The 22,646-nt window shown below is 37.4% G+C and overlaps 1 protein-coding gene across 3 annotated transcripts; it reads right to left on the reverse strand.

Moving 5' to 3' along the window:
* Positions 1-1,606: 1,606 nt before the first annotated feature.
* cldn18.L (claudin 18 L homeolog) lies at positions 1,607-21,963 on the reverse strand. Of its 3 annotated transcripts, NM_001089974.1 has the most exon segments (6): positions 1,731-2,586; positions 2,613-3,411; positions 3,799-3,909; positions 5,047-5,185; positions 8,821-8,985; positions 12,276-12,578. In NM_001089974.1, coding segments are annotated over 5 exon segments (783 nt in total). In that variant the 5' UTR covers positions 12,496-12,578; the 3' UTR covers positions 1,731-2,586; positions 2,613-3,263.
* Positions 21,964-22,646: the final 683 nt, after the last annotated feature.

Consider the following 22,646-nt stretch of genomic DNA (forward strand, 5'->3'; position numbering starts at 1 on the left):
ATCACCTACAAGTGTTTCGAATCAACAAACTACTTTCTCTTAAAGGGGTTGCTCATCTTTAAATTAGCTTTTAGTATGATGCAGAGAGTGATATTCTGAGACCATTTGCAATTGGTTTTCATTTTTTATTATTTGTGGTTTTTGAGCTATTTAACTTTTTTATTCAACAGCTCTCCAGTTTGCAATAACAGCAATGTGTTTGCTAGGATCCAACCACCCTTTGATTTGAAATAGAGACTGGAATATAAATAGGAGGGGGTCTGAATAAAAAGATGAGTAATAAAAAGTAGCAGAAACAATACATTTGTAACCTTACAGAGCATGGCATTTTAAATGGGGTCAGTGACCCTCGTTTGCAAGCTGGAAAGAGTCAGAAAAAAAGGCAAATAATCCAAAAACTATAAAAAAATTAATAATGAAGACCAATTGAAAAGTTGCTTAGAATTGGCCATTCTATAACAGATTAAGGGGCAGATTTATCAAGGGTCGAATTTCGAAGTGATAAATACTTCAAAATTCGACCCTCTAATTGAAAAAGTCGAAGTAATTTTCACCGAATTTGGAAGTAAAATCGTTCGATTGAACGATCGAAGTAAAAGAACGATTTTAGCGTATGATCGAACTATTTTACTTTGATGTGTAAAGACTTAGAAAACAGCTCTAGAAGGTCCCCATAGTCTAACATCGCACTTAAATTTAATTTGGCAAAGTATTGAAGTCGAAGTTTTTTTTAAAGAGACAGTACTTAGATTATCGAATGGTCGAATATTCAAACTAATTTACTTTGAATCGAATTCGAAGTCGTAGTATGCTATTCAATTGTCGAAGTATCCAAAAAATTACTTGTAATTTCAAATTTTTTAACCTCGAAAATTCTCTCTAATTCACTTTGACCCGTGATAAATCTGCCCCTAAAAGTTAATTTAAAGGTGAACCACCCCTTTAAATGAAAGTGTAAGAAAAGTATAGAAACATTCTTTATCATCTTATTTGCATTCACCTACCATGGATTTTCTTTTTTATTCTTAATAGACAACTGCAACAGGGTCCCTAGGGATTATTATGGTACAGGTATGGGACCTATTATCCAGAATGCTCGGGACCTGGGGCATTCCAGATAATGGATATTTCTGTAATTTGGAACGTCATACCTTAAATTTACTAGAAAATCATGTAAACATTAAATAACCCCAATAGGCTGGTTTTGCTTCCAGTAAGGATTAATTAATTATATTTTAGTTGGAATCAAGTACAAGGCATTATTATTTTATTAACATGTATCTATAGAGTGCCAATATATTGTGCTGCGCTGTTTACTGTTTTATTATCACAGAGAAAAGGAAATCATTTAGAAAATTTTTGATTATTTGTATAAAATGGTGACATCATTTCCCTAATTCGGAGCATTCTGGATAATGGGTTTCCAGATAACAGATCCCATACCTGTATTACACACTTACCATTGCCATTGCACTGTAGCATCTCCTGTTTGTATGTATAAGATGAAACAACTAGGCAATTAATGTTCTGCATAAACACACAAAACCATGTAAAGGATTATTGTAATGTTCCCTTTAAGTGGTTCTCAAAAAGACAAAGCTTTACATTCCAGCTGTACAGGATAGCTTTATTAAATGGTTTTGTGGGATTAAAGAGCCGCGGCACTGCATTATTTTAGGAGAGCAATCACTTTGACATTATTTATTCTTATGCAGAGAGGTACAGGCAGGTTTTAAATGAAATCCATCTTTATTTACAGAAGAAGAGCAGAATTGCAAATTGAATAGATGTAATATTCCATAGACCCTTAAACCGCTGTACCTCAGTGATTGTTGGCGACAATAAAACTCGGGAAAGGCCTGCGTTCAGCCTTCAAAATGCAATAGAAATGTTTTCTCAATGCTTCTATCTTTCTTTAGTGTGCGGCATTATAGAACTCTGGTGTAAAAACCCAAGATTTATGTATTTTATAACTTTGTCGAAATATCGGTGAGCCGTTTGCAGATACAGCGCCAGAAAAGGAATTCGCTCGGACGTGAAATGCATAATCCCTATGAATAGCAATTGCTTCACTCAATACACTTTGAAAGACTCTTGAAAGCTCTTAAAATTCCCTTTCCTTCTCACAAAATGGTATTGCAACATTTCCATGTTTATAGGGCCGACCAGCTGCGAAGGAAGTTTTCCGATGGCGTACTTAGAACTTTTTATGGACTTGGAAATCTCTCACAAGAAAGAAAAGTTTCCAGGAATAAAGATGTTGTAACGGAGGAGATAGTAAAATCTCATATCATGTAATAACCTTAGTATTTGATTCTAACCGCAGAGCATCATGCCAGGATACTACATGGATCAAAGGAACACATCCTGAGGTCAGAGCATTGTTGGCACTCAGGGTTCTTTACTATAGACAGCCAGATGCTCATATCTCAGTAGAAACCCTATAAGGTGTTGGGTATTGTTCTATATACAAGATTAGTTTTAACAAATTACAGTTGATAACAAAATAACTGGAAATGGATAAACAAGGTTCAACGTATCTATGCGTGGGGGTCTATATATATATATATATATATATATATATATATATATATATATATATATATATATACACTGATATAAGTACAATTTTGGATCATTGCAATGGTCTCTAGGAACCAGCAACAATTACCTAGTATATATAGACTAATGGTTGCTTTGGCTTACTGCACTACTTTGTAGGTAACATCTAAGAGGCCATTTTAGAAAGGTCCTGTCCATGTGTAACTAATCCTTATCATAGAAATACATCAGCAGTTTCATCTCCAAGGGCCTGCCCAAAGAGGAGGCACTGCTCAAGAAAAATGTTCCCAGCCCAAAACACAGACAGAACCTTGTATCGGCCTGGAAACCAATAGAGCAGCAGCACAGGGTTCGGTTGTAGTCCCTTGGTTACATTTTCAGAAATGTTTGGCTATTATATCTTTAAAAAGCAACTTTAACTATAAACATAACTATAAGCTAAACTATAAGTGTATAGATACAAACAGGTTTATGTAAAAATCATTTTAAAATATACTATAAAACAAAAAAAAAAAAGGATTTGGCTTAATAAACAGTGCTTAGCCATGAGATGCAGGTTAACAAACTTACTCATTAGCTGTACCATGTTGCTGATTAGCAATAAATTATCTTGATGGGTTGCACTGATTAATACAGCCATCCCCTTATAATAAACAGTACAACTGTATATAACTGTAGGTAGATGCCAGGTACTTAAGCGGCTACACATAATCATATTTTGAAGGGTAGCTCTTCCCATCCTCGCTGCGTCTGGATTCGTTGTAAATGGATTTTTTACTCTTATCCTCGTAGGCGGATGTCTTGTAGCCTGGGGTTTTTGTGGAAACATGGTAGGAAACTGCCTTGAAGCTGTAGAAAACAGATAATGATCAGTGATATGGGTTCATATCCTAACTCATTACAGTACTGTACTTTTGCGTGATTGTATACTATGTTATAAAGGCAATTAATATACAGTATTTGCAGTATAGATATTGTCTCTGTAAGAATGAGTCTTGATGGACTGGACAGTTTGCCTCTTAGTGCCTATGGAGAGGTTGAGTCTTCCATAAATTTCTTAGGTACATCACTGTTAAGTAAGTGTAGAGTAAATAGTAATAACTAAAATATTGAATGAAGTGGCCGCCCTCTGGATTCCCTAGTTTAATATTTAATAAATATGCCCTGTGTAACACGCTATTCGTTGGTTCTCCAACAACCTGCTTCAGTATGTGAGATGTGCTTCATGCATCTTACTTGCTTTCTTCTGGCATGAGTCCACGGCATGCTATGCACATCATAACACCTCCAATCAACGTCAAGCCTCCAGCGACCCATCCAACAAAAAGGGCTGCCCCAAAAGTATATCTAGATATCGGAAACAAATATGATTATTATCATAACAGCCCAAGGCCAATGCAGCTTTTTAGAAGTGTAGACCCCTAGTATCCCAGTATCCTGCTGCATTCTTGCTGACCACAGAACATGCAATGGGATGCTATCAATCACCTGAGCATGGGGACCAGGTTATGGACTTGCTCAGCAAAATACAGTACAGTTGGGTTTTATGCAGCCAGTGTGTGCCTGTAAGTCAGAAATTCAAATATAAGCACATGATTTGAGGCTACTGTGAGCAACATATAAGGTGCTGGTGAGCAACATTCTGCTTCTGAGCCACTGGCTGGGCATCATTGCCTTATAGCATTAAAGGGCAGGGCCGGAACTAGGGGTAGGCAGAGTAGGCACGTGCCTAGGGCGCAAAGCTGGGGGGCGCCAGGCACGTACCTGCTCTGACGCCTACCCCATTGTCCGGTCCCGTCTCTCCCCGACTGGCATGCATATATTTTTGGAATTGCGCTTCTGCGCATCTGCGCACAAAGTTTCGCGCATGCACACTCAGCCGGCGCCGTACCCGGCCAGGTTGCCTAGGGCGCCTGGCTGTGTTGGCCCGGCTCTGATAAAGGGATTTGATTAGTACCCAACCATCTTCCTACTGTGAACAAGATTAGTAAGACACCACAGAAAATGTTATAACCCTTATACAGAAGGAGTGGCTTGAGTAAGGCCAAGTTGTGTAGGAGATTACTAATATACTCCTGTATATAAAGATACCAGCTGAGGCTTCTGGTTTGTTGGAGGAAGATGTATGACACATGCATACATATACAGGTATGGGGAAAGCTTTGAATTATGGGAAAGCTGTGTCCTTTAGACTCCATTTTAATCAAATAATCCACATTTTTTAAAACTTTTTCTTTGTAATAATAAACCAATACCTTGTACATGATCCAAACTAAGATATAATTAACCTTTATTGGAGGCAAAACCATCATATTGGATTTATTTAATGTTTATAGGTTTTTTAGCAAGACTTGAGATATGGAGATCCAAATAATGGACAGACCCCCTTATCCAGAAAAGGGTCCCAAGCATTCTAGATAACTGGTCCCATACCTGTACTGAATCTCATTATATATTCTGTGCACTATACAAAATGAGGACTACCTTGTTTGTAGAGTCTGCAATCCGCCCATTCCTCCCATTCCACTGATAGCACCACCTGTGTACATATTAGCTGTAGTCATCCAGAAGTTTGTAATCAACATGTTGGCAAAGACAGATACTCCGATTATTGAACAGAGTCCTGAATAAAACAGATATGCATTAGAAAACATTCATGTGTCAGATGAGGTGACAACCTAACAAGCTATATGTCCAAGGGAATCCTTCTAGTAGGTATATTTGTTTACATGTTCAGGGAAATATGTTTGAAAAGAAACCATAAAGCCAACAGCATATTTGAAGTTACTTACATTATCATTGGGAACAATTTACAAATATATTGAGATATACAAATAAAATTTCATTCCTGAACCAGCAAGTGTATTTTTCTAAATTGTAAAATTGGCGTGTAGGCGCCATCTCAGGTCATTTTGCCTGGTCATGGGCTTTCAGAAAGAGCCAGCACTTTAGGATGGAACTGCTTTCTGGCAGGCTGTTGTTTCTCCTACTCAATGTAACTGAATGTGTTGCAGTGGGACGTGGATTTTACTATTGAGTGCTGTTCTAAGATCTACCAGACAGGTGTTATCTTGTGTTAGGGAGCTGATATCTTGTTACCCTTCCCACTGTTCTGTTGTTAGGCTGCTGGAGGGGAAAGGGAGGAGGATGATCACTCAAACTTGCAGTACAGCAGTAAAGAGTGACTGAAGTTTATCAGAGCACAAGTCACATGACTTGGGACAGCTGGGAAACTGACAAAATGTCTAGCCCCATGTCAGATTTCAAAATTGAATATAAAAAAAATCTGTTTGCTCTTTTGAGAAACGGATTTCAGTGCAGAATTCTTCTGAAGCAGCACTATTAACTGATGTGTTTTGAAGAAAAAAAAAATTCCCATGACAGTATCCCTGTATATTTCTGTTTGGTAAGATTCTTTAATATGCCACTTAATATGATATAAACTATTCATTCTGGGGTATAGGTTTGCTTTAAGTGTAGTTTATGGCACTAGAAGTATTTTTCTGCATGACCAAGCATTATATTAAAAGACAAGGGTTTGCAGGATAATTAAGAGACCTAAACCAAGTTATCTTCTGCGCTGATAAGATGAAAATACAAAAGGGCTAAATGAATTGAAGTCATTGGGCCTTTTATTCTTGTTTTTTTTTTCACTCCAAATGCACTGGAGTCAATGATGGGGTTTTTTTTGCATTTTTTCCCATTGAAAAAAATGCATGACATTTTTGCAACTTGCAAAAAATGTGAATTTCACCATAAATCTATATCAGGTGAAACCATATTTATGGGTGTCCTCACCCGAAAACAAAGCAGGGAGACCTTTGGCAATTCACCTACACTTCATGATAGGGAGCAAAGTGCAAAAACATGGCAGATTTTCACTTTGCACTTTGCCTTCCAGGCAGGCCCGGACTGGCAATCTGTGGGTTCTGGCAAATGCCAGAGGAGCTGCTGTATGGTTCCATAGAAAGTTACCATATAGTGGGCTGGTAGGGGGCTGTTTGGGCTGGTAGGGGCTGTTTTGGCATCTGTGTACTTGGAATGGCAGGGCCTATTTTGACTCCCAGTCCAGGCCTGCTTCCAGGCCATTAATTACTACTGTTGTTATGTACAAAACAAAATAGAGTTGAGTGGCATTAATGAGATACTTCATTGAAAACTATCAAAATATTTGCAACTATGCCACTTCTGGCCACTACAAATTTATATTCCTTCTGATCTACTAGCTAACAGGGTTAAAGGCCTTGTGATGACAACAGAAGTAGAGAAACCATGACTTACATTGATCATAGAATTCAGAAATAATTTAGAATACATGCCAGTGAATATCTAAGCTTGGGGCTGATATTATTTCTTAAAGAGCATATACATGATAAATGGATGATTGGTAGAACAGGTAAGAGAAAGTATAAAAAAAGTACAAAAAACAATACTATAAATAAACTATATAAGGTAAATGTGTAAAAACATCTTTCGGGATACTTTAAAATCATATAATATGGTAAACTAACCTGCACTAACTATAGCTACTGTTAGAATCTTAAATCGAATATAGTATTGACAATCAACCTGGTCATTAAACCTAATTAGCCTTGTGTGATATCCCTGTCAGTCTCTGACCTTCAATATGAATATTTTGCAGCAAATATCTTTTATATAAAGTAACACAGGATCAAACTCATATACAGTAGTAAGCAGCATTTGTTTCATATACAGTACTCAATGAATAATTAGATTAAGCAATTGCTCTATAGCCAATGAGAGCAGTGTTTTTATTCAGTTCTGCCATACTAATCCACTTCCTAAACTGCTATATGTGCAAGGTAGGTACCAAAAATCAATGACTTTTTTAATGATTAAAATGTATCTTATTCTCTGTATTTTTAATTTAGTCTTTTAACTTTTACATGTGCCTTGGTGAAAGTGACAGATGATAAGACCAGTCTAGGGGGCTTATTTACTAACATTCAGATTTCTCAGATCTCTCAGATTTTTTTAACATTTCTCCAAAGACTCATTTATTCATTGTAAAAACCTTGAAAAACTCTAATACAAAATTTCTCCAACTTCTCTTCAACCTTTTTTTCAACCATTTAGACTTTTAGAGATTAATTATCTAATAAACTCAACTTTTCAGAGGTTTTCGAGATATTTTTTTTCGGGATCGTTCAGCATTTTTTTTGGTTCCCTACTTTTTATATTAGAATCTTTTAATAAATGTCATGGCATTCGTGGAGAAATAGCATTAGAGGGGTTATTTACTAAAATCCGAATCTATCTAATTGTTTCAATAAAAAAAAGCTTGACCAAACTCCTATCCCCAATTTTGCCTTATTTATTAATAAAATAACTAATTTTAATCGGATCAGTAAAAAACTATAAAATTGAGTAAAAACCCAAATTGCTCGATTTTTTTGTGTTTTTGAATGAAAACCTCAAATTCATCGGATTATTTGGCTAAACCAAGCACAGACCATGATATCTTCCAGTTGGGATAGGGACATTGAATAAGGCTGGAACTTCACGGTGCGTCTTCATCAGATCCGACGCGATGAGAGGGAGCGGATACGGTGCGGATACGGTGAATATAAGGTAAGTAAAAGAAATGTTGGACCTTGTCGCTGCGTGCATCACAACTGTCGGATGCGAACGCTGCACATTGCGTCTTCATCCGACAGTCGTGTCAGATGACTCTTCCTCTCATCTGATGAAGACACACCATGTAGTTCAGCCCTTATACATGACCTTGACAGGTCTGAGATGGTGGATTTTCAAATTCAGGCTTTTTGTAGCATTGGGGTATAATACATCTCAAACAATATGAGGCTTTTCTTTCCCACTAAAAATTCAAGTTTTTGCCACAAAAAGCCCAATCAGATAAATTCGAGGTTTAATAAATAACCCCCTAATTGCGGTTTCAAAAAGGTCTAATACCACTGAAATTCTACCTTTAATAAATGTATACATACAGTATATAATATTTGTTTGTTACCTAAAAACACCACACTGGAAACACATGATTATTCACTTTTTAAAAAATGGTATTAGTGAATAAAGAAGTGTATTTCATGTTACTAATGTAACTGTATCTTCCTTTTTTTCACTAAAACAGCAGTTCTGACATGCTGTATGGTAGTGTTTTTTATTTTTAACAAGTAGGATAGATAATATTGCTACATAACATCATGATTGCAGCTGTGGTTTCTTATTGGGCAAATCTTTTTAATGTTGTTAAGGAGTAACAGAAGAACCACTCACCTGCCAGAATGAACATGATACCAGATGTCAAGGTAATGTTGGCCTTGGCAGAATCCTCCATGTTACCGATGCGAATACACTTCAGGGAAAAAATGGCCACAAGTAAGCCAATGGCTCCCAACACTATGCCCACAATCATCAGGGCTCTGACTGCCTGGAACATAGCTGCAAAGGCACAGTAAAAACCAATCTATTAGCCTCATTGTAACATTTATATCATCACCACCAGGTTTATTTAGACTTTTCCTAAGACAGATGTGAAAAGATGAATAACTCTCACAATCAGCATAAGGCAGTGGCTCCAAAACTATGAGTCTTTGTTCCTTAGGAGGGCTCAGAGACTTGGTTGAGGGGGGCCAAGCCTGAAGGGCAGTTAGGGAGACATGAATAGAAGGCATTTTTCTATTATAGATACTCCTGGCAGCCTATCTTGAAGGTCAGTTAGAGTAAGAATGTGGGTAGACAAATTCAATGTTCTAGATCTGCTTAGAGATGTGGCTGAATGGCTGACATTTACACTTGTTTGTAACCTTATGGGCTATGGGACTTTGGTCAAATGTTGGGCATCAAATGTGAGGCTTGAATGGAATAAATCTGAAACCACTGCTGAAAGGACTTAGAGACATACAAATTATTCTACTGACATACAATGGAAAAATGGCAACAATAAAATGGTGTTTATCATCTTGAGTTGTTTCCATTGACAATAGGCAGGTAGGGCAGTTAAAAAGGACTGTGGTGATCGATCTGCCCTGTAGGCCACCAGCCCTATGTAAACTACCAAGCAGTTCTCATAATTATATAATAGATTTTTTTTAATTAATGGTCTCAGTTCTGCTTGAGGGGCTTTCCATTGTTGTTAAAGGGCAGCAATTTGTGCCAACTCCCAATGGGTCATACACAAACCATGGGGCAGAGTTTTATACTGCAGAAAACATTATCAAACTGGAATGCCTCCCCCCATGAACACAGTGCTGCCTGCATTGAGCAGTGCTGTATTCATGAAAGACAAGCTGGGCAAAGCATAGAGGCATGACCTATCCCACACAATAGCCACTGTAACATCCAGTTAGGGAGTGCCAGAGCTTACTTGTGCAACTGAGTCCTGTCTTTACTGTTTGCCTATGGCTGCCAATAACTCTGCATCTTCCTCGGGAATTCCTGATGAAGTGTTCTGTAACTGAGCAATAAGGGGAGAAATTTTGTACCCCTTAGGGCTCTAGCATTTGTGGCTGGGTGATTTGTAAAAAAAAAACCCTTCACTGTTATAGTGGCAAAAGATTTATCCTTTTGTCATCTGATGTACAGCTGTATTATCTTGCATAACTGAGTAATTTTGAGCAAATTTTGTTGTGAAAACTTGTCGGTGGCAAAATACTATACTATTGTATACTATAATACCATATAATACTAAATAACAGCAGAACTAACAAAAACACTAATTCCCCTCTTTCTATATTCTCATATACAGGTATGAAATCTGTTATCGGGAAACCCGTTATCCAGAAAGTTCCAAATTTCGAGAAGGCCATCTCCCACAGACGCCAATTTTATCAAATTATTCCAATATTTTAAAATTATTTCCTTTTTCTCTGTAATAATAAAGCAGTAGCTTGTAATTGATCCCAACTGAAATACAATTTATGCTTATAGGAGGCCGAATTATTCTATTTGGTTCAATTAATGTTTTACAGATTTTTTAGCAGACTAAGGGGGTTATTTATCAAGGTCGAGTTTTAGAGCTTTGGGAGATTTTTTTATACCTCGAATGAACTCACAACTCAAATGTTGAAAAAAACTTGATAGTAAAAAACTCAAATCAGTGGATTCTGGTTGAAATGCCGAATACTCAAGTTAATCAAATTTTTCGCTGAAAAAAACTTGAATCTCTCAAATTAATCGAGTTTTCAAATGAAACCTATATAAAAAAAAATGAACATCATCTTCAAATGGTTCAAGGGACATCTGCCATTGACTTCTATATGTCCTCAACATATTTTAGCTGGAGTATTTTTAGATTTGAGCTATTTCCAGCTTCGGGGTATGATAAATCCCAAAAAACATCTTTTTTAATTAAAAACCCCCAAAAATGCTTTACGTGAAATTTGAGTTTTGACTGAAAACTACTCTTGAAAATATCAAAATTTTCGGGAAAACACAACTCGACCTTTGATAAATCTGCCCCTAAATGTATGGAGATCCAAACTATGGAATGACCCCTTATTCGGAAAATCTCAGGTCCTGAACAATCTGGATAACAGATCCCATACCAATACTATGTAAGTGCTATATTATGGAACTGAAAGAAATTGTGCAGAAATGGAAACCATTAAAGAGTCCCATCCTGCAGTGCCGTATTGCGTTTGCTTTCAAACTAAAACACTACTGTGGCCTCATGTACTTCCTTCTTGGAGGGAAAATAATCTTTTCTCATTTGAACTCTATTATTGATAAGCAGGGTGTGGTTTGAACAGAAGTCATGGGTAAATAGAAGGGAACAACTGATAAGGTGCCCAACTCCTGCTTTTCTGATAAGGAAAACAATACCACAGTTTCGCTAATAATGTGGAAATTCTTTTTTACTCTTTAACCTTGCATGATCATAATCCATATCCCTTGGTATTTTTTTATTACTACTACTACTAAGCATTCATTATTTAAATCCCCCAATTTTAATTGGTTTATAGATGATGATTTCTCAATGGTCAGATTGAAAGGGAAGGAAATAATTTGTTGCCTTGGAATCTTATTGATAAGCGTGCAAGCTCTAAATACCTCTGAAAATGCTTTACCACCTATTAGTTTGCTCTTTTTGATTATTTTTTATGGTTCAAAAAAAAATAATTCATGCAGTATAAAATCTTTATACACAATTTTAGCATTACAATGAAAGGAGATTTTAGTCCAGTAGCCAGTTACAGAAACGTCTTGGTATTCAACTTCAAAATACATTTAGCTTTGCTTGACATTTTTCTAGGTACTTAAAAAAATGAAATAACTGATAAGAGAGATATGAAAAGAGTTTGCCCACTTCCCAACAAGAGCTCAATGTTGACTGTTCTTTCACACCTTTCTTTGCAAATGCAGAGGAAAAAAAATGAAATGTTAAATAAGGCTAAAAGCAAAGTTTTGGCTAAATATTCCATCAATAAAGATACCAATATATAAGTAATTGATTCTGCTGTGTTTGATTCAGTTCCGTATCAGTAAAAAACTGTCAGGTTAATTGTTTTAATCAACAATAGACAACAACTGAAAGGCACCAAATCAGTATTATTAAGAGAAACACATGCTTTATACATATAAACTCTTTGATTAAACATCTGAACATGTAGCTGAAGTTATAGAATTGTAAATGCTACCTTGCCCTTTACAATGCAACCCTAAAGCTGCTCAAGGTTCTTTTGATAAATGGTGAAAACATGAAGCACTATGAAAAATAAGAAAGAAATAACCTGGTAACCCAAGGATAGTGTAGTAGGGTCGACACTCGGTGAATCCGGAACTCTGTTGGACACAACTCTTCCAGAGTCCCTGGTACTGGAACACAGCAGTAACTGGATTATCGTATAAATCTTGCGTGCTCCATGGATCCAAAGCAGTTGCTGCTATAATCCCAGCAAAGCCCAGGGCTGATACAAGAAAGCCCATGGTTTGACACATTGTTACCGACATGGTGGCGAGTTGTGTAGTGTCCAAGCACAATTTCCTTCCTTCTTTTGACTTACAGGAGTACCAGTCACAAGGACAGCTATCACCGCCTCTCTCTTTTCTAGCTTTGTTTGCTTAATATGTTTTCATAAGATTGCTTGGTTTCGACCTCTTTGTGGGCTGTACATAGTCAGTTTCATATGATATGATATTTATACAAAATGAAACTTAGGAAGGGGGATGGATTTAATGATGTCATGGTCACCCACAATGCGATGACATCAAACTCTTTGCTTATATTTTTTGTTAACCAATGACCTTTTCTGCAATTCCTGTGTACAACATTCTACTTCCTATTACAAAAAACCCAACTGACATACAGAATTAGCCTATAAAGAAAATAAACTTTGTGTTTTAGATTAAAGAGTAATTGTCTAAAGGTGAGACTGAGTCAAACTTATTGGAGTGTTTGTGAAGCCAAACCAACCAAAATCAGTGGATCTTGCTACTTAGTTTTATTTTAATACATATTCTGGATTCTCCAAGGAACACAATTAATTAGAATGCCTGATAGACCCTACACTACACTATCCTTGGGTTACCAGGTTATTTCTTTATTCATTTTCGTAATGCTTGATGTTTTCATCATTCATCAAAAGAACCTTGAGCAGCTTTAGGGTTGCATTGTTAAATAAATGTGGAACTTAATTTTATAAAAAAAAAATACAGTTTCTAAATACAATGAATTAAAGATTCTGTACAATTTCTTTGGCTAGAGAATAATAATATGATTATTACAGAAATTGAACAGAAATTTTACCTAATAATACAAGTTTTATGGCAGTTTTTTTTTTTTTTTTTGCTTCAGTGTTACATGAAGTTAATATTAGCATAGGAGGGAAAAGCGAGGGGCAAATACAGCTTTACAGCAAGTTCCTATTTTGAAATGGTGCCTTGGTAGCACATTGATATTACTTCTCTGTAGGAAATGCAACACAGTGTTTGTTTAATAGAGAGAACAAAAAGGCATGAAGAAAAAGCCTTTGTTATGCCTGAATTGCAATATTATTGACACCACAAAGAAGCAGCATTTCCCAATACCTAGCTCGGCTGAAAATTATCAGAAAAAGATTTTGAGATTCTACAAGCAATTTTTATTATCAAGTAGAGCAGCTCTACTTTAATTCTCTTTAATTGGCATGCAATAATTTGTCCTTGTAAAGAAGGTCATAAGTTATATTTATAGAATGCAAAAGTGTGAACTATTCTCAAGTGTCTATTCCAACAATATTTGTTATCCACTTCTACACTTTCTACACCAAAGTAATTATTTCTACATCAACACAGCTATTCATAAGTGTGCAAACTGCACGTTTTAGCAAAGCGGTTATCAGAAAGTTCCAAATAGCCAAGATTGTTCCCTAACCAACACTTTACTGGGAAAGTTACAAAATAAAATTTATCACAATTTCCAATTTTCTTATTAATGAGCCTTTGACTTTCGTACAACTATTTTTTGAATGGTGTGAACTTTGTTCTCCATGTGGATCTAACAGTAGAATAAAGTGACACAAGTGATTTTATAACCAGTTACAAGGATGCTGAGATCTTAGCCTCTGCTTATTGACTTTGTATGAATTTAAGTTTAAAAGAATATGGAGTTTAAGTAATAAAAGGCACTAAGTCTGCCCAGGAGCAGGAACTCATAGCAACCAATCAGCAGGAAGTATTTCCTGGTCACCTATTCAAAAGCAAACCTCTTATTGGTTGCCATGAGTTAATGTTCCTGGGCAAACTTAGTGCATTTTATTACATATGGGGGTATTTGCCTTAAAATGAACTTGTTTTGTTTTGTTGTTTTTGAATAAAATTGCTTTGTTCTGTAATTTTAAATAACTGGGGCCCTACTTTCCATTACAACAAGGGAGTGATTTGAAAGAGACTGGAATATAGATAAAATAATACAGAATAATAATAACAATTAATGCCAAGCGAAACTTAGTTAATAGGTGTTTTTTCTCTAAACATTGTCCTCTTTACAGACTCATATCACAATAAGCAAATTGTAAATGGCTTTTTTTGTACTTTTTTGTACACTTCCCAGTAAGGTGTTGGTTAGGGGACAACCCAGAATATTTGAAGCTTGAGAATAATTTCTGATGACAACTTGAAAATGTTTTGCCAATAAATTTTGCCGCAAAACTGCATCAGGTGCTCATGCCTAATATCAATACATATGTTGCTTCTATATTTTTGAATCTGCTTACTCAACATTGCTTAAATTGGTAAGTGTATAGCATTTTAAATGTCAGGTTAGAGAGAGGCAACATAGATTAAAAAACTGTGAAACAGGACAAATTACAGTGACTAACAAAAGTTTTTTTTATCTTCGTTCTAAGGGCAATTGTATTGTATTTGTGCATTTACAGTTCAACTAGCATTCATTTAAAAACTCGAAAAAAAAACTAGTTGAAAACACTGGACCACAGGGGCCAAATTTGCTTGGACTGAGGTTTTTTTTTTTTTTTTTAAATTTAGCACATTTTTTTCGTACAATATATTTTCTTTTCAAATTCCTTCTAAAAATCACAATTTAACACATTTTTCCACACAATTAGTGATGGGCGCATTTGGGGCGATTCGCCGACAAATTTGCAAATTTCCAGCGAAATTCGTGAAATGGCGTAAAATTCACGAAACGGCGACAGCGTCTCGGTTTTGACGCCGGCGTCCATTTTTTGGACTCTGGCGCACATTTGCTGGCAGAAAAAAAATATAATGGATGCCGGCAAATTTTCGCTGGTGAATTTTCACTGCGGTTTCACTAATTTATTCACGGGCGGCGAATTGCGGGAATTCGGCGCAAATTTGCGCCTTGCGAATAAATTCGCCAATCACTACCCACAATCATTTTTCTTTTCAAATGGGTTTTTCTTCTAAAATCATAATATATAAAAGAAATAAAGCATATCACCAGCAAACTGGCCAGTTTTTATATTTTGTGGTTTTTAAAAGAGAAAAAAGGTTTTGAAAAAAATGTGCTTGAATTAAAAAGCACCTCTGTATGGAAAAGCACACCTGAACACCAGCAGTTGACTTTTCAGTTCATTTATTGCAGCTAAAAATAGCACAAGCTTTCGGGGAGTGCAGGACCGCCATCAGGGGGGAACAAGTGTCCCGGGCCCGGGCATGAAGGGGGGCCCAACAGTGTTGCACTTTTGAAAGAGCCTGGCCCCCTTTGAGAGTGACGAAGCTTTGCGGCAATTTTTGAAGTCCCGAACAGCCGAAATGCGGAAGTGCCGAACAGCCGAAGTTCCGAAGCAGCAAAAAGATCAGATGCCACGAAAACAGCCAGAACCCCTGAAGCGGCGAAAAGACCCGAAGTCACGAAAACAGCCAAAATTGAAGTCCTGAAGCGATGAAAAGACCAAAGTCACGAAAGGAGGCAAAGTTGAAGTCCTGAAGCCATCAGTTCAATTCTACTGAACACCAATTTGTGTTTTTTTTTAATCCCCTGGCCACCAATGTATTATTTTAATATTCTATAGGCCCCTGCCTCCAATGTTTTTTTTAAAAAAAATTTGGGGCCCCAATTTTTTTTAACTTGTAAGGGGGGCCCTGACACCAATGTTTTTTGAAAAATATTCTTTGGGGCCCCATTTTTTTCTTCTTAATTGTAAGGGGAACCCTGGCACCAATGCTTTTTTTAAAAAAAATTTTATGGGGGCCCGGGTGCCAATGGTTTTTTTTTCAACTTATATGGGAGCCCTGATCATCAATAGATTTTTATAACGTGTGTGTGGGGGGGTTACTTTTTTAGCGCTGATGCTGTGTGGTCTTTTAACTGTGATCTGGGGTGGGGCTTGGGCGCCAGTGTGGGTGGGCCCCGAATTTATTTTTGTATGGGGCCCTGTGATTTCTAATTGAGAGTGCACTGCACTGCACCTGAGGAAGGGGGCACTCCAAAAAGCTTGTGTTATTTTTTGCTGCAATAAAAGGACAGAAAAGGCAACTGCCCGTGTTCAGGTGTGCTGCTTCCATACAAAGTTGCTGGATAGGATTGGGCTTGGGAGCAGCCAAGTAAGTGAATGCATCCCGGTGATTCAAGTAAGTGGTGTGCGGAAGAGATTCTGTTTCTTGATTTAAAAAAACATAATCCTTAAATAACACAATCACATTTTTTAAAAAATCAATTGACCCAAACTCCTACCTCAAATATTAATAATGCAGCATGTAGTTGTCTAAGTCAGGGGTACCCAACCAGCGGGCCGCGGACAGTCCTGAACTGGGCTGCGGAACAATGAATGCGGTGCGCCGAATTTGACGTCGGCGCACCCAAGTTGGACACCGACCACTCCGACCCCCTCGACAACCTCCCTGACCCCCTCCCCAACCCCTCCCGACCCCCCCCGACCCCCTCCAACCCCTCCCGACCCCCCTCCCCATGCCCTCCCTTCTGCTCTTTTTTGGTCCCCAGGCCAAAAAAGCTGGGGGACCCCTAATCTAAGTGATCAGTATAATTTCCCCCCTAACCTTTGCAAAAAAAATGCTAAAATATATACTGTACATTTTTTTCAAGATCTAGTGGCAAAAATTCCAACTTTCAGGTTTTATTTGTTAGACTATCTACTCCAGTTTATGAACCGTGTGTGCACTTTTAACAACGCTACAGTATGTAAGGTTTATTGCTCATGGACTAATAAAACACTGGTGTTTCTTTGAAATTAAACAAGTCTGAGGCCAATGATGATTATTTTTTATATATGATGTACTTTGCTCAAATAAGCCACAACAGTGCCATAGTGGGGCATTATTGTGAGTTTACACTGCCACCAGCCGTTTGAAGTAAAACATTATGAAGCTTTAAAAAGATTTATTCACTGTGTTTTCTGCTTGTTAAAACAACTTAACTTTTATCTCAGGGAACAAGCTCTAACTATCGCCAACAACAAGTAAAGCAGCAATGCATATGAAATAAAACGTTTTTTTTTTTTTTAAATTAACTGGAGACATGCATTCAATTTTCTTTCCTTTGACTTTAGGACTGTCATCTTAAATTGAGCAATGTACTTTGTTAACCCTTTAACAATATGAAAATAGTTTTGCGTATGAATGAAATCTGCCATATTGTTAAGACTGAAATCTGCCATATTATTAAGACTGGTTAGTCGAACAGAGGTATGCTAATGCTTGCATTATTGTCTATGGCAAAACTTTGCTCAGAATAAGGAAGAAATATATTATATTTTGGGCGGTGGAGTGATCATAATATGTATAACATTGACCATCTTATGTTTGAGAAACAGAGTTAAATCAGAAATTGCTAGTTGGATAGCCCAAATAAATATTCCAATGTGTTAACTTGTAAGGGGACTAATGAAGATGAATATCACATTTCATTATTAAATTTCTTTTCTTGTCCCTCTCCCAACTTATTACCCTTCAAGAACAGTTTCAAAAATCCCACCTAAGGATAGAAGATTTTATCCTTTATAGAAAGATCAAAGTCTGCAATTAGTGAAATATGGGGGCAAAGTTGATCTGTTGGAGTTGAGGCCCAAGATCATCTTCTTGTGTCCCTGTTATCAAACGTGTTTGTATATTTGTGGGTTCAAGAATATGTACTTCTGTAAACAGAATAGAGTTAACCTGTTTCTTGACCAGTCACCAAATAAGCCTCATCTTATTGCTCTTTGAAATCAGATATGACAATACTGTATGTTGTTTGGAAAATCTCAAGTTCTGTCTTTTGGGGAAAATGCAAGGGGGGAAAGTTAAGCAGATGAGAGAACTGTATAGCTAGTAGGAAGATGACATGCAGGGCCGCCATTAGAAATCACTGGGCCCCGTACAACAATATTTTCGTGGCCCCGCCCACCCTGATGCCAAGCCCTGCCCCAGACCCTGCCCACTCCACATCACAGTTAAAAGATCACACAAGTTATAAAAAGCTATTGATGGTCAGGGCCCCCTTATAAGTTTAAAAGAAAAAACAATGGCGCCAGTGCCCCCCATAAAAGTTTTTTTTTTTAAAAAAAAAAATTGGTGCCAGGGCCCCCCCTTACAAGTTAAAAAAAATCGGGAACCCAAAAAAAAAATTTTTAAAAAAACATTGGTGGCAAGGGCCTATAGAATATTAAAATAATAAAAAAAAAACACAAATTGGTGTTCAGTAGAATTGAACTCATGGCTTCAGGACTTCAACTTCGCCTCCTTTCGTGACTTTGGGTCATTTTGCCGCTTCAGGACTTCAATTTCGGCTGTTTTTGTGACTTCTGGTCTTTTCGCCGCTTCGCCTTCAGCTGTTTTCGTGACTTTGGGTCTTTTCGCCGCTTCGGGACTTTGGCTTAGGCTGTTTTCGTGACTTCGGTTCTTTTCGCCGCTTCGGACTTCGGCTGATCGCATTTTCGGCTGTTCGGAATCAAAAATGGCCGCAAATCTTCGGCGCTCGGAAGGAGGGGCCAGTCTCTTTCAAAAGTGCAGCACTGCCGGGCCCCCCTTCATGCCCAGGCCCGGGACACTTGTCCCTCTTGTCTCGGCCTGATGGTGGCCCTGATGACATGTATAGGTTGACTAGATGTAGAAACAACATCCTTCTGTTCTGGTTATTGTAATGACCTGTATCTTATGAATGGACTTCTAGCAGCAGGAAATTGGTAGTTACCCCCCAAAACAACAGGTTCTTGAGGGAATGATTTTTCACGGAAATATTGGCTTAGCAGGGAAAATAAGCTAGGTCTGGAACCTATTATCCAGAATGTTTGGACCTGGGGTTTTCATCATAATGGATCTTTCTATAATTTGCATCTTCATACCTTAAATCTGCTAGAAAATCTTCTAAACATTAAATGAACCAAGTAGGATAGTTTTGTTTCCAGTAAGGGTTTATTATATCTTATTTTGGATGAAGTACAACATACCGTTTTATTATTACAGATAAAAAGGAAATGATTCTTAAAAATTTCGATAAAATGGAGTCTATGGGAGACGGCCTTTCCGTAATTCTGAGCTTTCTGGATAAAGGTTTTTCGGATAACTGATCCCATACCTATATCTGTTTTTTACAGTAGTGAACACAATTTTTGTATTACTGCAGACTGACATGTAGGTAAATGTTTTCAATCAATGGATTTAATATGTTAGCTATATGGTATCTATAGTGGATCATGGTGTTCTTTTAAGAGGGCATTCTACTTTAGAGAGATTTCACAGCGTTAGTCAAGGGGTAGGAGGGTGGGTACAAGCGGAAAGGTAATGAAGATATATAGGGTATATCTATTAAACGTAGACATAATAATGTGTATCTGTAGTGCACAATGCTAAAGCAAACTCATGAAAATTAGTAACTAATATATTAGACTCATGCTAGCCGAGATACGCCTCTCCAATTACCTTAATTTTTCACGGCTGAGAATGAATAAATACATTTGAATCACTGCAGGTAGAGATAACTGCATGCGCTTTAGACTTAATGAATTTAATGAAACTGGACCAACTTCTTCCATGTATCATAGAAAGCAAATTGGTTTTCATACCACTGGATTCATGAAAACACTCCAATAAAAGCCCCACATAATTAAAATATCAGCTGCTCTTTATAACAAACCAAGTTAACTGAAACAGGGACACAGGTAGAAGGGTCTGGGGTGGTGATGCAAGAAGGCTGTTGGGGCGGTATAAGAATTGGAGATTTGCCCATTTCTGCCCTCCTAAGTTGTTGATCTACAACACACAGCATCCACAACAACACATGACATTCTAAGATTTGTAGTTCCTGGAGTTCTACAGGTCACATATACCTGATGTAGAGTATATATAGGAATGGGAACTGATATCTGCCTGCTTCCCAGGTAAGGGTTTTTTCCACAATTTGGAGCACCATATGTTAAGGCAGAGGTCCCCATCCTTTTTTACCCGTGAGCAACATTCAAATGTAAAATGAGTTGGGGAGCAACACAAGCATCCTGGGGGTGCCAAATAAGGGCTGTGATTGGCTATTTGATAGCCCATTTATGGACTGACAGCCTACAGGAGGCTCTAATTGACAGTACAATTGGATTTTGTGCAACTAAAACTTGCCTCTAAGCCAGGAATTCAAAAATAAGCACCTGCTTTGAAGCCACTGGGAGCAACATCCAAGGGGTTGGTGAGCAACATGTTGCTCGTGAGCCACTGGTTGGGGATCACTATCTTAAGGCTACCAAAAACATTTAAACATGTTTGACACCAACATGGATTTATGCTAACATTAAGCACAGGGTACTGTTTTATTACAAAACAAAAAGTAAATCAGTAGTGATGGGTGACTCTGTTTTGCTCTGCCAAAAATTGACAAAACTGCAAAAAATTCACCAAACACGTAAGTCAATGGGTGTTTTTTTCGCACAACAATTTTTAAACAACATTTTTTTACTATCCTTTAGGGGCAGATTTACTAAGCTCGAGTGAATAGTTTGAATGCAAAAAAATTTAATTTTTGGGTACTTCGACCATCGAATTGGTCAAATTCTATCAAATTCGATCGAATCGAATGATTCGAACGATTCGAAGTAAAAAACGTTCGACCATTCGACCATTCGATAATCGAAGGACTGTCTCTTTAAAAAATCCTTCAACTCAATATTTCACCAAATAAAAGCTACCAAGTTGAATGTTAGCCTATGGGGACACTTTTTATGATCGAATAAAAATCATTCGATCGATTGCTTTAAATCATTCGATATTCGAATTCGAAGGATTTTATTTCGAAGGTCGATTTGAGGGTTTTTTAACCCTCGAAATTCGACCCTTCATAAATCTGCCCCTTAGTGTCTATGGGCATTTCTTTGTTAATTGAATCTGATATGAATCACAAGTTTTATAATTCAATTTCTGTTATTTTGAAGTGTATTATGCTATATATAATTTCTACAAATGCATATTCAAATTTAATTGAGAAAAAGTCAATAAAAACAAATTTAAAAAAAAAAGAGAAATGGTATTGTCTTGTATTGGAGATTTCTGGATTTCCAAGTAATATAATCTAACACCCGTTTTGTGTACTGCCCCCATACCATGTTATGGTAATAACCACAGGAGCTGCTTATCTCCTCCCCAAAATAATTTTTTCTTTGTTTCATATTGTTTGCAAAATAGCGAATGTCAATATAAATTGATGGTATTACAGCAGAACACTTCTCTCACCTGGAAGTCCAAGGATGGTAAAATATGAACGACACTCAGTGAATCCGGAGGTTTGCTTGACACAGGTCTGCCACAAGCCCTGGTAATTAAAGACGGCTGTAACTGGATTATTGTAGAGGTCTTGGGTACTCCATTGATTCATGCCAGTTGCTGCAATTATCCCAGCCACCCCTACAAGGGAGACGAAGAATCCCAAAGACTGGCACATTGTTACAGCCATGATTGCGTTCACTCACAACTTTCTTAAGGCAGCTTATAAATCAAGGACCCGTGTGTGTATAATTGCTCTGGAATCGAGAATGCGTCGTGAATGAGAAATATCACACGCTTATACCAGGGTTCCGCCCAAGGCCTAATCAGATACCGGCAGATAAGTGCAGCTCTCTGTACCAGGAGGCTTTTGTTCCATTAAGCCCTATATGTTTACCATGCAAATGGTCTCCAAACCACACCTTGTAGGGCTCATGACTAACAGATGTTGTGGGCTGGGGTTGACACTCAGAAAAGGTAACTGAAGTGGTAGGCACTATGGATCTTTAACCCGAAATGACCAAGGTCAACCACAGAATGAAATAAGCTACATTTTCTAAATGCTGTTACCATTCTTTTTCCATAGGGAATATATTCATATGGCTGCCTCTCCTTCCTTTCTCTTATTCTTTATGGCACAGATTCCACATATCATTAAGACATTAAGGGGCCCATTTACTTAGCTCGAGTGAAGGAATAGAGGAAAAATAGTTCGAATTTCGAATGGTTTTTTTGGCTACTTCGACCATCGAATGGGCTTCTTCGAACTTCGACTACGACCTTCAAATCGAATGATTCGAACTAAAAATCATTTGACTATTCGACTATTCGATAGCCGAAGTACTGTCTCTTTAAAAAATTCTTCGACCCCCTAGTTCGCCACCTAAAACCTACCGAGGCCAATGTTAGCCTATGGGGAAGGTCCCCATAGGCTTCCTAACAACTTTCTGATCAAAGAAATA

This window comes from Xenopus laevis, chromosome 5L, assembly GCF_017654675.1.
Source record: "Xenopus laevis strain J_2021 chromosome 5L, Xenopus_laevis_v10.1, whole genome shotgun sequence".
Lineage (NCBI taxonomy): Eukaryota > Metazoa > Chordata > Amphibia > Anura > Pipidae > Xenopus > Xenopus laevis.